The 13,481-nt window shown below is 40.6% G+C and overlaps 2 protein-coding genes across 4 annotated transcripts in view; both read left to right on the plus strand.

Annotated features, from left to right (window-relative positions):
- The window catches only part of PCBD2 (pterin-4 alpha-carbinolamine dehydratase 2), a 62,708-nt gene extending 58,470 nt beyond the window's left edge, over positions 1–4,238 (plus strand). For both annotated transcript variants that reach the window (XM_053565958.1, XM_053565957.1), the window contains 2 exons: positions 2,763–2,843; positions 3,990–4,238. In XM_053565958.1, coding sequence (XP_053421933.1) covers positions 2,763–2,843; positions 3,990–4,085 — 177 coding nt within the window. In that variant the 3' untranslated portion in view covers positions 4,086–4,238. The remainder of the gene's footprint in view (positions 1–2,762; positions 2,844–3,989) is intronic.
- A 263-nt stretch (positions 4,239–4,501) lies between these two features.
- Positions 4,502–13,481, plus strand: part of CATSPER3 (cation channel sperm associated 3) — a 45,236-nt gene continuing 36,256 nt past the window's right edge. Inside the window, exons 1-2 of one of the 2 annotated variants that reach the window (XM_053565951.1) lie at positions 4,502–10,657; positions 12,758–12,911. In XM_053565951.1, coding sequence (XP_053421926.1) covers positions 10,560–10,657; positions 12,758–12,911 — 252 coding nt within the window. In that variant the 5' untranslated portion in view covers positions 4,502–10,559. The remainder of the gene's footprint in view (positions 10,658–12,757; positions 12,912–13,481) is intronic. The other variant, XM_053565950.1, reaches the window with a different exon arrangement.

Here is a 13,481-nt window from a genome sequence, read left to right on the forward strand (position 1 = left end):
CTTGGCCTCCCATAATGCTAGGATTATAGGTATCAGCCACTGTGCTGGGCCCTTTCAAAAATTTTTGGTAAAGATGGGGTCTCACTATGTTGCTCAGGCTGGTCTCAAACTCCTGAGCTAAAGAGATCCTTTTGCCTTGGCCTCCCAGAGTGCTAGGATTGCGGGTGTGGGCCACCCTGTATGGCCCCCTTTCTTATTTTTTAATTGTATGTAGATATGTGTTTTCCTTGATCAGTTTGCCCCTGAGGCTGGGTGTGTCACCTTTCAAGTCTAGATCTGTGGTAGAGTGGGTTTTACCATTGTGCTGATAGCATTCTGGTGGTCAAAGATTTGAGGAGCCCTTCTATCTTTCAATCTTCCACTTGATCCATTTGGCTCTTGGGAAACAGTAAGGGGTTCTAGGCATCACTTTGGACCTTTTAGAATGACAGGGTGAGGATGGTGCCTGTGCTCAGTGGGTAGGGCGCTGGCCCCATATACTGGGGGTGGTGGATTGAACCCGGCCCCGGCCAAACTGCAACAAAAAATAACCGGGCATTGTGGTGGGTGCTACTTGGGAGGCTGAGGCAAGAGAATTGCCTAAGCCCAGGAGTTGGAGGTTGCTGTGAGCTGTGATGCCGCGGTACTCTACCAAGGGGAATAAAGTGACACTGTCCCTTAAAAAAAAAAAAAAAAAGAATGACATGATCAAAGAAATTGTGGCCACAGGGCTTAAGAACTTGGTCAGTGACTGCCCACATAATTCCTTGTCATTAAGCTGTTTTCTCAAGGTAATGCGCGGCAGGATACTACCCATAGTATGTTATCTGTTTGTTTGACACGTATGTGAATCTCTATTATAAATGGGAAAAAGAAAGGGACAGCCTTAGGAGATAGCCGTTAGAATCTTAGATTCTCAAGCCTATGGAAGTGCTCTTCAGCTCTCATTGTGTTTCACGAGGTTTATCTGGTAGAGTGGTAGCCGTGTATACCATTATTGATCTCTTCTTCTGTGCCACATGCTGTGCTAAGCACCTTTGTATACTTTATCTCATTTTTTTTTTTTTGCAGTTTTTTGGCTGGGGCTGGGTTTGAACCCACCATCTCCGGCATATGGGGTTGGTGCCCTACTCTGCTGAGCCACAGACGCTGCCCCTACTTTATCTCATTTTTTATTAGAACAATTACATGGTTTTTAAATTACCCCCATTTTACTGAAAAGAAAATTGAGGTTTAGAATTAAGTCAAGTGATTAGTGGTAGAGTTAGAATTTGAATCCAAGACTCCCAGGCTCAAAATGCCTTTCCTTAAAGACTGTATTGCTGTTTATCAGTGGTGATAATTAGTATTGTACATCTTCTAATACTAAACAGGAATAGGCATATAAGCAGAGTAGCAATTCTCACACGTTATTTAATACAGGTTAACTCTGTATTTGATTAATTAAAACTGACTTTTACATTCTTCTCCCTTTGTAATCCTATCATTCTTCATAATCTGGAGAATCAGGCTATGAAATGGGAAGGGCTGGGAGAATGAATATTGTTTTTTTACAGATAATTCCATACATGGTTAAATGGATTTTACTTGTACCTTCCCTCTTTTCCTAACAGGAAACACCTTTAGGCCTTAAATGTCAAAATGGAAATCTTTATCCAAGTAAAACTGACTCTGAGACAGGAACCATAATGATAGAGAATTGTTTAAGATGGCATCTTCCATATTTCTTACTGTTAACTAAGAAATGAGCCCTTGTGTCATTTGGTGATCAAAAATCATAGCCCAACTAGCATCATATCGGTTTTCCTGGTTAGAGGTAATGAAGTTAAATGTTTATTTCTGTGGGTATAATGGGTACTGCCCTGTGAATTCCAGCGTAACTTTCTAATTAATATGCCATTACTTTATTTATACTCTTGCCAAGTATTTCTGCCTTCTGTACACCATATAGACAGATTCTCCTATTTTTTGCAATTACCCTCATAAAAAATTGAAAGCAAACAAAAGAGTTTTTTTCCTTCTCAAGATGAGTTTGCCTCTGGTTAATGACATTATGTTTTCCCTTTTCCTGTGGTGCAAAGACAGAGCCCCCACAGGTCCACACTGAGGCCCGGGGCAAGGTTTGCTGCAGGGTTTGCAGCGCTCTGCTCCTTTCCCGGCTTGTCTTCTGCCCAGAGGTGGGTGCACTGTCACCTCAGGGGCAGTAGCTAGAAGACCGGAACAGGCAAGCCAGTCTGTTTCACTTTAGATGCCAATAGTCTTTCATTCACTCCTGTCTGGCCTGGGAGGGGGATGAAGAAGTGTTCATTCCTGCTAGTGCTTTTGTTTGAGATACTCTTAGTAGACCATAGACTTGTGGTTGTTGCATTAGTTAGCAACCCAATCACTAAAAACAAAAGGAACAGGGCTGAAAGAAAAGTGGCCCCTAAGATTTAAGGCCAGGTAGTGAGACCCAGGGCACTGGGTTGAAGGGAAATTATTCCCGTGCTATTTTGGAGAGTCTCGTCCTGAGGATAATTAAACCGTCCAGACAGGTCATTGGGTGAGACCAATTTCCTGGTTTGTTTATTTGAGCCCGATGGTGTTTTGCCATCCAGCAGCAGGTCACAGTCCTGCTCCACTGTTACCCCAGGCCTGCAGAGAGCAGTCCTTCCACATGTGATTTCTCAGGCTTCCCCAGGGATGCTTGCATGTCTCTATCTGGTTGGATTGCTCTGGTGTCTCTCTCAGGCATAGGGTGGAGGACGGTGTCAGTAATTTCTCTTGACTTCATCTTATAACAGGCATTTGGCTTTATGTCCCGAGTTGCCTTACAAGCAGAGAAGATGAATCATCACCCAGAATGGTTCAATGTGTACAACAAGGTAATGAAATGGTCTTCTTTTGGGGTCACCTATATTATGGAGTTTAAAAAACTTCTTTTTTCTTTGTCACGTTGTACAGCTAAGTATCAATGTGCTTGAGACAGTATTCTCTTATCCTTTCTTTCAGAATCACTGTGTTTTACTGCAAATTAGTAACACATTTTTAGGTCTGCTCATAAGAACAGTAAATAAGCTCTTTATTTTCATACTTCTACTAAAATTAATATGAAAATGTTGGATAAAATTAGGCAACCATGCAGTTACATTTTAAAATTTAAGTTAAATTATTGAAAGAAATGGCAGCAAGTAAGATAGATTTGGCCTTATTGAACTGAATTTGCTTAAGAACTGTGCTTTAAATAATAAGTGTTTATAAAATTCTGTCTCCTCGGTGGGAACTGATCTTATTTAAAACAAAGGGCAGACTAAAAAGTTTTAAGGGTGCTCTAAAAGTTTCCTTGTCTTTATGGTCAAGCCATATGGAATATCTTATCATTTAGATTTCTGTGACGTTTTATTTTCTCATTGGAAGTCCTCTTTGAAAAAAGAGTTTCATGATATTCTTGTGATTTATTGCAGTAATTCAAAGCACACTGTTACCAGGATAAACTTTTCTTTATTAGTTACCTCTCTTAGCCCATCATTTTGCTTTTGCTTTTTAATCAGTTTGTCAAGAAGCTTCAGTCCATTCCTCACCTTCTGTCCCGTTTCCCCAATTTGGAAATGTGCTTTTTTAACATTGCTGCTAAGATATTACATTTGATAGCTTGGTTTTCCTCAGTGCCCTGAAAATAGTCAGTGTAATTAAAGTAATGGGAGTTCAAATGGAACCTCAGTCTCTTTCTCTCTTTTTTTCTTTTTTTTTTCCCCCAAGAAACAAGATTTGAGATTCTGGCAGTTGAATTGCTTCTTTCATATGAGAGAAGCTTTTTACCCCTGAGTGGCTGGTGTGTGTAGACCGTGCTCCTGGAGTTTGTTGGGTTTTAGAAATGCTTTGCTTATTCATAATGTAGTATTTTCTAAGTCACTTAATCCCCCCAATTCTCAAATAAGAATGTTAAATAATAGACTGATTTCTGCACCACCAAAGGAGAATACCATTAGTTTCTGTGGGTTTTAAAACTTGCTTTCTTTCTCTTTTCTTAGGTCCAGATAACTCTCACTTCGCATGACTGTGGTGGACTGACCAAAAGAGACGTGAAGTTGGCCAAGTTTATTGAAAAGGCAGCTGCTTCTATGTGATTTCTCTCAAAATGCATGTAAAATCTTAGACACATCTTAGCTGCAATGAAGGCAATTTGCTTGAACAAATTAGGTTGTAAATTTAGTTCATTCGCTTTTATATGCTACATATTGTAAAATCAGTGCTTAAATACAAAAATGATTTAAACTTGAGCCTGAGGTACTTTTCAGTATATTTAATCCTATGTATAAGATAAACCAACTGAGGTAATTATATTAGTAATATCAGAAAGGGAAACGGCATTCTTTTTTTTTTTTTTTTTTGTAGAGACAGAGTCTCACTGTACAGCCCTCGGGTAGAGTGCCGTGGCGTCACATGGCTCACAGCAACCTCTAACTCTTGGGCTTACGCGATTCTCTTGCCTCAGCCTCTCAAGCAGCTAGGACTACAGGCACCCGCCACAACGCCCGGCTATTTTTTTGTTGCAGTTTGGCCGGGGCTGGGTCCGAACCCGCCACCCTCGGCATATGGGGCCGGCACCCTACTCACTGAGCCACAGGCGCTGCCCGGAAACGGCATTCTTAAAGACCAAAAATTGGGATGGGGCAGTATTCACACGTTTTATAATTCAGAAATACAAACAATTATGGTGACTTTACAAATGCATTGTTGTAAGGTATTGGAGAAGAGTTGTAAGGTGGAAAAAGAATTATGAACTCTGTGGATGATGGGTTTTAATTTTATATTAAATATAACAATTCTATGACATTCAAGTTGATATGGATTTTAGCTGCTCTTAACACATAAGTTACTAGATTATAAAAGTCATAAAAATTAGATAAGCTATCTTGGTATGTTTTCTCTTCACTTCTCTGACAGGGAGTTGAAGGAAGAGGACAAGTGTCTCATCGATGGTGTCCAGGAAAATATGGCAACACAAGCATTCGCTATTATAGTAACCAACTTGCTAGGTTATTATTTTATTTTAGATTTTTTTGAGACAGTCTCTCTGTGTCACTCCAAGTAGAGTACAGTAGCATCATCATAGCTGAGAGCAACCTCAAAGTCTTGGGCTCAAGAGAGCCTCCTGCCTCAGCCTCTCAAATAGCTGGGACTACAGGCACCTGCCATAAATGCCTGGCTAATTTTTCTATTTTTAGTAGAGGCCAAGTCTTGCTCTTGCTCAGGCTGGTCTCGAACTCTTAAGTTCAGATATTCTTCCTGCTTTGGCCTCCCAGAGTGCTAGGATTATAGGCATAAGCCACCATGCCTGGCTGATTGCTAGGTCATTGTTTGACTTACTGAGTTAAGGAGGAACTAAGGTGTCACTTCTTTTCATCACTCACAAGCTGTAACTTCTATACAGAGGGTATGCAGCCACTGAAATGAGAAGCTACTTAGCTATTACCCAGTAGTGAACTTTACTTACTCCATATGATACTGACAGCATAAAGAGGAATGTCAAGTAATCTATTATTTAAATATCACAATAACAATCTTCTTTGAAGGAACTCAGGAATGTACTAACTAATGAGACTATGACACAAATTAAAAGAACAAACATGGCTGGTGTGGTGGCTCACGCCTGTAATCCTAGCACTCTGGGAAGCCCAGGAAGGTGGATAGCCTGAGCTCAGGAGTTCAAGACCAGCCTGAGCAAGAGTGAGACCCTGTTTCTACTAAAAATAGAAAAAAATAGCCAGTCGTGGCTACTGCCTGTAATGCCAGCTACTCAGGAGGCTGAGGCAAGAGGATTGGTTGAAGCCGAGAAATTGAGGTTGTTGTGAGCTGTGATGCCTTGGCACTCTACCCAGGGCACAGAGTGATATTTTCTCTAAAGATAAATACATAAATAAAAGAGCAAATATGTCTTTCTAAGGAGCATGTGTTCTTCCCTGAAGCATGGTGGTAGTGAGATTTAACAGGGATCATCTTTGTAATCCACTTCACTTTAGAGGCCAGAAAAATCACTCTGTGTTATAGAAAGCCAACCTTCTGGTCCCCAACTCTTCCCCCATCCCAAACTTGAGAAGTCATATGGGAACATAGTAAGGAGGCTGAGCTCTCTGAAGGCAGTTCCTGGCTGTTACTGTTGGCCAGAGAGAGGCAGATACAGTCATTTCCCTGTGGGCTAGAGTGTGCAGAAAGAGAAGATTCACTCAGGCTTGATGGGTGCTAGAGGATCCAGAGCTTAACATTAGAACTTCTGTTCCTTAGAATTTCTTCAAATAAAAAGGCAAAGCTATTTTTTTATAAACTTTTTTGCTATATTCATGTATTATGAACTTGGAACTTTTATAGATGTTATCATCAAAAGTGTTTAGTTCTGGCTTGGTGCCTGTAGCTCAAGTGGCTAAGGCTCTAGCCACATACACCAGAGCTGGCAGGTTCGAATCTAGCCCGGGCCCGCCAAACATCAATGACAACTACAACCAAAAAATAGTCGGGTGTTGTGGCGGCACCTGTAATCCCAGCTACTTGGGAGGCCGAGGCAAGAGAATTGCTTAAGCCCAGGAGTTGGAGGTTGCTGTGAGCTGTGATGCCACAGCACTCTACCCGGGGTGACAGCTTGAGGCTCTGTCTCAAAAAAGTTCTATGCTTCAGTTTTTTATGTGAATTTTTTTAACTCGAAAAACTTAAAACATTCAAAGTTAGAGTGAATAATACATTGAACTCTATTATACTGATCACTCAGATTATAACCTTGATTCAAATACAACGATTATTAAGGTTTTACCCCATTTGCTTCATATAATGCCATTTCCTTTTACTTTGCTAAAGTATTACTATTTGAAAGCAAATTCAGATAGCATATTATTTCACTTTTATAACTTTCTCTAAGTATCTCTAAAAAGTAAGGTCATTTTCTAGTATAAACCACAATGCCATTGTCATACCTAACAAAATAAATAATTATTTTTTACCACGTATTAATACTCAGGCAGAATCAAATTGCCCTGAAGGTCAAGAATGTCTTTGGACAATAGTATGGTTCTAATCAGGACTCATATGAACTCTACTCATTACCTCTGGTTGTTGTGTCTCTTTAATCTTTCTGAATTTAGAGCAAGCTCTCCACCCTTTCCCGCCTTTCTCCATGTAATTGATATATTGTCAAAACTGAGTCAGTTGTGCTGAAGAGTATTTTACCTTCTGGATTTATTTGCTCCCTGTGTTGTTACTTAGCTTGTTTCCTGGTACCCCGAATGGAACCCCTTTCCCTGTTTTGAATGTGAGTTTGGGATGCTAAATTTGATGGCTGTGTTAACATATACCATAGTGGAGAAAGCAAGATATGGCTCATAATTACGGTGGTGAAGACCTGAAAATACAGTTACTAATTATCATCTACATGAGGGTTTGACATAAGATTCATGTTAAGGGTGTTGCATCTGCTGGAAGTTACAAACTTTACTATAGAGAATCAAAGATCCTGTATCAGAAGTCAGTGGAAATACTCATTGTGGAAATTTCTGACGGAATGAATCCCTAGACTTGCTACATAACTCACATTTCAACTTAAAAGACACATTGTCAACGTTGGAGGCCCCAAAGTTTCTGTCTGTTCCAAGTCTTTGCGTGATGACAGTGTTTCTTTAATGTGGTAAGCTTTGGTTTCCCTCCATTTTCATTTTAAATGATCATTGGAATAGAGAGGAGTTAAATAGACATAACCTATGACCTATGATCCCTTGCTTGACCTTCATAGATAGAAAACCAGGGTCAGCATGTTTGACAGTATCCTTCTCTAAAATGAAGTTAATGAAAGTTCTAAAAATAGGCTCAGTGCCCGTATCTCAGTGGTTATGGTGCCGGCCACATAGACCAGGGCTGGTGGGTTCAAACCCAGCCTGGACCTGCTAAACAACAATGACAACAACAAAATAATAGCTGGGCCTTGTGGTTGGCACCTGTAATCCCAGCTATGTGGGAGGCTGAGGCAAGAGAATCATTTAAGGTTGCTGTGAGCTGTGAAGCTATGGCACTCTACCGAGAGTGACACAGTGAGACTCTGTCTCAATAAAAATAAAAGAAAGAAAATTCTGAAAATAATGGCTGCTTTCTGACATTGATAAGTTTAGGAAATCTTTGTATAAATAGAATAAGCTTGGTTCTCTACATTGTGTTTTGTACTTTTATTTTGTGTTGTATATTGTATTTGGACACAATACAAGCCTGACCTCCATCAGTGTACTGAGCTGATGGACTACTAGTGTTAGTATGGAGCAGTCTGTGTACTTTCTAATCTGTTGTGTAAATATATACTAGTTGAACTTTATAACTTTCAGATTTGTGAAGTTTTCTGTGAAACATCAAGAGCTACAAGAGGGTTTGGCTATAATAAGTGAGTTTTGTGTTTCAGTGGTAGTTACTTGGACCCTGTCCAGAAGGCTGAAGAGTCACCCAGCAGCCAGGCCTCTGACTGCTGACTTTCCCTGGCTGTATGTGGCTGAGGTCGTGCTGCCCATGCTGGGCAGAGTATGTGTTGCTGCTAAAAAGGCAGAAAAGGTGGCCTTTTAGCTTCTCTTCCTAGGATCCCTGTCCTGCCCATCTGTCTACAAGAAGATCTACAAGACAATAGAAATGATTTCAGTAGGCCCTAGGTAAGCTTGCTACTACCGCTAATTTCCTACTGTTCTCTATTCTCTCAGCTGGAGTTTCATTCCCAGATTGAATGTCTTCGTCAGTGACTCTGGAAACAGCATGTCGCTGTGGCTGGCTGTGCTGATGTAGTATGCTATATGCTGAGAACAACTGGGCCCTTCTCTGCTGCTTTCCTCACCCCTCTAAGCACTGGGAAGTAATTCTTTACATCTTTTAATCTCCTCTCTGTTTTTCCTGGAAGGTATGCTTTGGTGCTTAAAGAGGGAGTGCACATTGCTGACAATTAAGAGCTTAAATAAATAATAAATAGAGAAGGCACAGAAGCATACCGTTAACGATTCCTGGAGATGAAATGCCCTATGCCCAGCTATTTGAGTGAGCAAAGGATTCCTGATGGCACCGATCTGTATATTCATATCACACAGGCTTGCTGAGGGCCTTCTGTGCCTCAGGGGATTAGGCGCATTGACATGTTGGGACAGCTGGAAACAAAGAGAGAACTGATTCAGGCTGTCTGGGAGCAGCTGCCCTAGGAGGCCACCATGGATGGATCTTGGGCAGGAGCCCCAGAGGCATCAGGGAGCTTATGACCAAAGGGAGGAGTCAGTTGTAGGAGGAGCTGATCATGAGGGAGAGGATGTAGAGGGAGAGGATGGAGATGAAGTTTCAATCTAGGGGACATTAGTCAGAGTAGTTTTTAAAGTTTGCTGTTAATGATTTTATTTTTCTTTTTTTTTGAGACAGTCTCACTTTTATGCTCTCTGTAGAGTGCTATAATGTCATAGCTTACGGCAACCTCAAACTCTGGGGCTCAAGCGATCCCCTTGCCTCAGCCTCCCAAGCAACTGGGACTGCAGGCGTCCGGCTATTTTTAGAGAGGGGATCTCACTCTTGCTCAGGCTGGCCTCAAACTCCTGAGCTCAAGTGATCCACCTGCCTTGGCCTCCTAGAGTATTAGGATTACAGTTATGAGCCACTGTGCCGGGCCCTAATGATTTTAAATAGAGACAATGTATAAATATTTTCCAGTTCAGTATATTGTTTGCCAACGAGAATGTTCTCCTACCAGGAATGGTCAGAATACACTTGTTTTATAATACTAGGGACAACAGAAGTGGTGGGGTGGTTACCTCCCTTGCTTACGCTCAAGAACTTAGGTTTTTATGAATTTGACCAACTTAGCTAGATGTAACATGCCGCTACCCAGACCCCTCTTTTTTGATTTGCCTTAAAAGGCAAAGAAAGAGAAGGGGGAAAATATATTAATTCCAAGAATTAAACAGAACAAAAATCTCTATTGCTCTTATTACTTAAAACATCTCTACCCCACAGGCCCACCACTTCCCTTCTGCAGTTAGCCACCAGAGCATGTGTTACCTGCTCTGCTTCTCCTATTTTGTTCTAGCCCCAGACCCATTAAAGTCTTTCCATTAAAGTCTTTCCTTATCCTTCAAAGTGTTTTCAGTGCTGTGCCCTGGACATGCTGTCTCACTCTAGAATCCCAGAGAACTTTGCTTTCCTCCCTTATATGACAGTTGACTTTTTCTAACAGGTTAAGAAGGGCCTTTGTTATCAGAGGTAGGTACTTCTTGAAGGAGGGAGGGTCTAATGACTGCCACTCTAATGACTCCTAGCTTTAGCCCAGAGCCTCATGGTTGCTGGATGCTCATAACCATTTTGCTAAACGGAGGCATTGCCAGTCTTCTTGGGAAGAGAGGACCTGCTGACAGACCTGCTGGGGAGCTCACTTCTTCAGGGGCCTGTAGGCCAGTGACACCCTGGAATGCCCGAGAGTGACTTCATAAAGCAAGGATTCCCTTCACAGTGCTTCTCTGCTGCCTCTTGGAATCCAGACGTCAAGGAAGTCCTTAGGCAGAGGTTTTCTGTTGGGTGATAAAAGGAAGGAATAAACATTGAAAATTTGGGAAATGTCTCAATCTTTTAACTGGAACTACTCAAAAGCCGTTTCTAGTTCACAGTCTGATACTGCACCGGTGAATTTCTGGACAAGATTCAGGAAATTTAAGTAAATATTTTTTGTCTCCATTGCTTGTTAAGAAATGTACAATGGGAAATGTGGAGCAGAGTGTCAGTGTTCTCAGCCTATTCCCTCAGATATTCTGAATCTACTTCCTAAATTGAGATGCTCGTCCTTGAATCTTGTTTCTTCTTTTGGTGAGGTTGACATACTGTTAACTTGACCCGTAGATTAGTTTGGTTCAGTTTTGCCCGTCCCTTCCCTTCCCTCCTCTCTACCCTCCCCTCCCCTCCTCTCCCCTTCCTTCTTTCTCTCTCTCTTTTTTAATATAGGGTCTTGCTGTGTCAACTAGGCTGTAGTTTAGTGACCCTCATCCTAGCTCATTGTAACCTCAAACACCTGGGCTCAAGTGATCCTCCCACCTTGCTAGGGCTAGAGGTGTGCACCACCATGCCAAGCTAATTTTTTAATTTTTATAGAGATGGGGGTCTCATTGTGGTCCCCAGACTGGTCACAAATTCTTGGCCTCAAGCAGTCCTCCTGCTTTAGCCTTCCAAGTGCTGGGGTCACAGGTAGTTTTGTCCTTTTCTGTTACCTACTGTGTTAGATAAATTGAAGTCTTTTTTAGGGGGGCGGGGACAGGTAATAGTTCCCATCTCAAATCATATGATGAAAATTACACATTGTTTTTATAGATTAGGAAAATATGTGTTTATTTGTTATGTATAATGGGGGGGTACTATATACTCTTAAGAAAAATTATAAGGTACAGATAAATATAAATAGGAAAATGAATCACCTATAATCTCATCATCCATAGGTAGACATTTTCAACATTTTGGCATATTTCCTGCTGAATTTCTTGACCTATTTTTGTACAGGTACCATAATTTTGAACAGAGACTTTTGTATCTTGTTTTTGTGTTTGTTATCCAGTGGGTCATAAGCACTTTTCTAAATCATGAAAAATGCATACACATATTTTAATGTCTGTATTTCATGAGATGGATATGCTGCAATTTATTTAACCCGTCCTTTTCATTAGACTTTTTTTTTTCGATACAGAGTCTCAGTTACCCTGGGTAGAGTGCCGTGGTGTCATAGGTCACAGCAATCTCAAATTCCTGGGTTTGAGCCATCCTCTAGCCTCCACCTCCCAAGTCGCTGGGACTACAGGTGCCTGCCACCACACCCAGCTGGTTTTTCTGTTTTTAATAGAGATGGGGTCTTGCTCTTACTCCACCTGTTCTTGCACTCCTGAGCTCAAGTAATCCACCCACCTCACCCTCCCAGAGTGCTAGGATTACAGGCATGAGACACTGCAGATAGCCCCTTTTCATTAGACTTTTAAATTGTTTTAAGTTCTCAATACTATAATACTGGGGAAACATGTTTAGCTAAAGTCACTATCTTTCAGGTTTTTTTCTCTTGGAATAGATTGCTTGGGTCAGTGGATATGAATGGTTTTAAGGCTTTTCAGAAAAGTTGATCAACTTACATTCTTCTGGCAGTTTATTAGAATGCCCCATCATTTTATACTGTTGCCAGCATTAAATATTATCATGCTCATGCCTTTGCTAATTTTATAAACAAAAATAATGGTTTTACATTGCATCTCCCTGATTAGTATTGCTGCTGAATATTTTGGGGGAATTTTATTGGCCATTCGTATTTCTTTCATGAGTAGATTATGTACCCATATTCTCTTAAGGTGTGTAGTTTTTAGTCATTGATTTGTGAAGATATGTATGGGTGGTTATTTTATTATTACCAGTTTTTCCTAGTAGACTGGCAATATTCAGTTTTGCTCATGTTCTGTCCCCTGTGCCTAGAATGTGGTTTTCACTAAATAAAGATTTGTTGAATGAGTAAATGAAGATAACACTTTGTTTTGCTTGAGGAGTGGTGACTATTCTTTTTCAGAGGTCCAGAAGGAGGGAACTGAGTGAGGACAGACTATTGATGAGCATCATCCATATTTCAGTGGTCATTATTCAACATTTCATTGCTACTTAAAATATATATATATATAAATTTATATTCACATAAGGGGGAATGAAGATCCCTGTTTCTAGAAAAAGGTGTGCACTGTGTGGGGATCTAGCCCTGTTATAACATAATTGTATCTCTTATTCAACTTCTTGACAGGAGAAAAGATACTCAGTGTCGGGCATTTGTGAAGAAAATCATAATGGGTCAGCCTTATAAGATACTTTTGATTAGCACCATCTCATATAATGCCTTTCTTATGGCCTTGTGGACCAATCATAAGATAAGTAGCCGCCTATTCAGAGTTTTTGAGGTAAGCAGAAAAAATGGGCCCATTTTCTTCTGTTTTACTTGTTTTATTTCTGGAAATGTTAAGATTTCAAAGACATTTTTTCTTAAGTTTTTGTAGAAATTCTAAGGACCTTTATAATACACTCTAAAATCTTTGAGAATGGTGGTAGGAGCCACAGTGATGACATTGTTTTTTAAATCTTCCTGAGTCCCTTTTTAAAAACAGAACAACTAGATAGTAAAGCCAAGAACCTATGGGCAGCATTTACGTAAGACTAGTTAAGAAGATTTCCTCACTATAAGCCACAGGAACTGCATGGTATTAGCTTTTGTGGAGGAGGAAACAGAGAGATGCCATTAAGTATTCATTAGAAAATGTGATGGTCTGATGTGAGAATAGCATCTGACATCAGGAAGAGTGTTATCTAATCTAATACTGGGTCAGAGCAAGAGGTTCTTGGTAATTGCTAAAGGGGCCAGCCAGAGTTGCCTTTAACAACAGGACTCCATACTAAGGAGAAATACTGGAAATGGAATAAAAATTGAGCAGATTAGAGACAGAGATAAAGGAAGAAAAAGTTCAGATGGCTTC

This window comes from Nycticebus coucang, chromosome 17 (genome assembly GCF_027406575.1).
Source record: "Nycticebus coucang isolate mNycCou1 chromosome 17, mNycCou1.pri, whole genome shotgun sequence".
Taxonomy (NCBI): domain Eukaryota; kingdom Metazoa; phylum Chordata; class Mammalia; order Primates; family Lorisidae; genus Nycticebus; species Nycticebus coucang.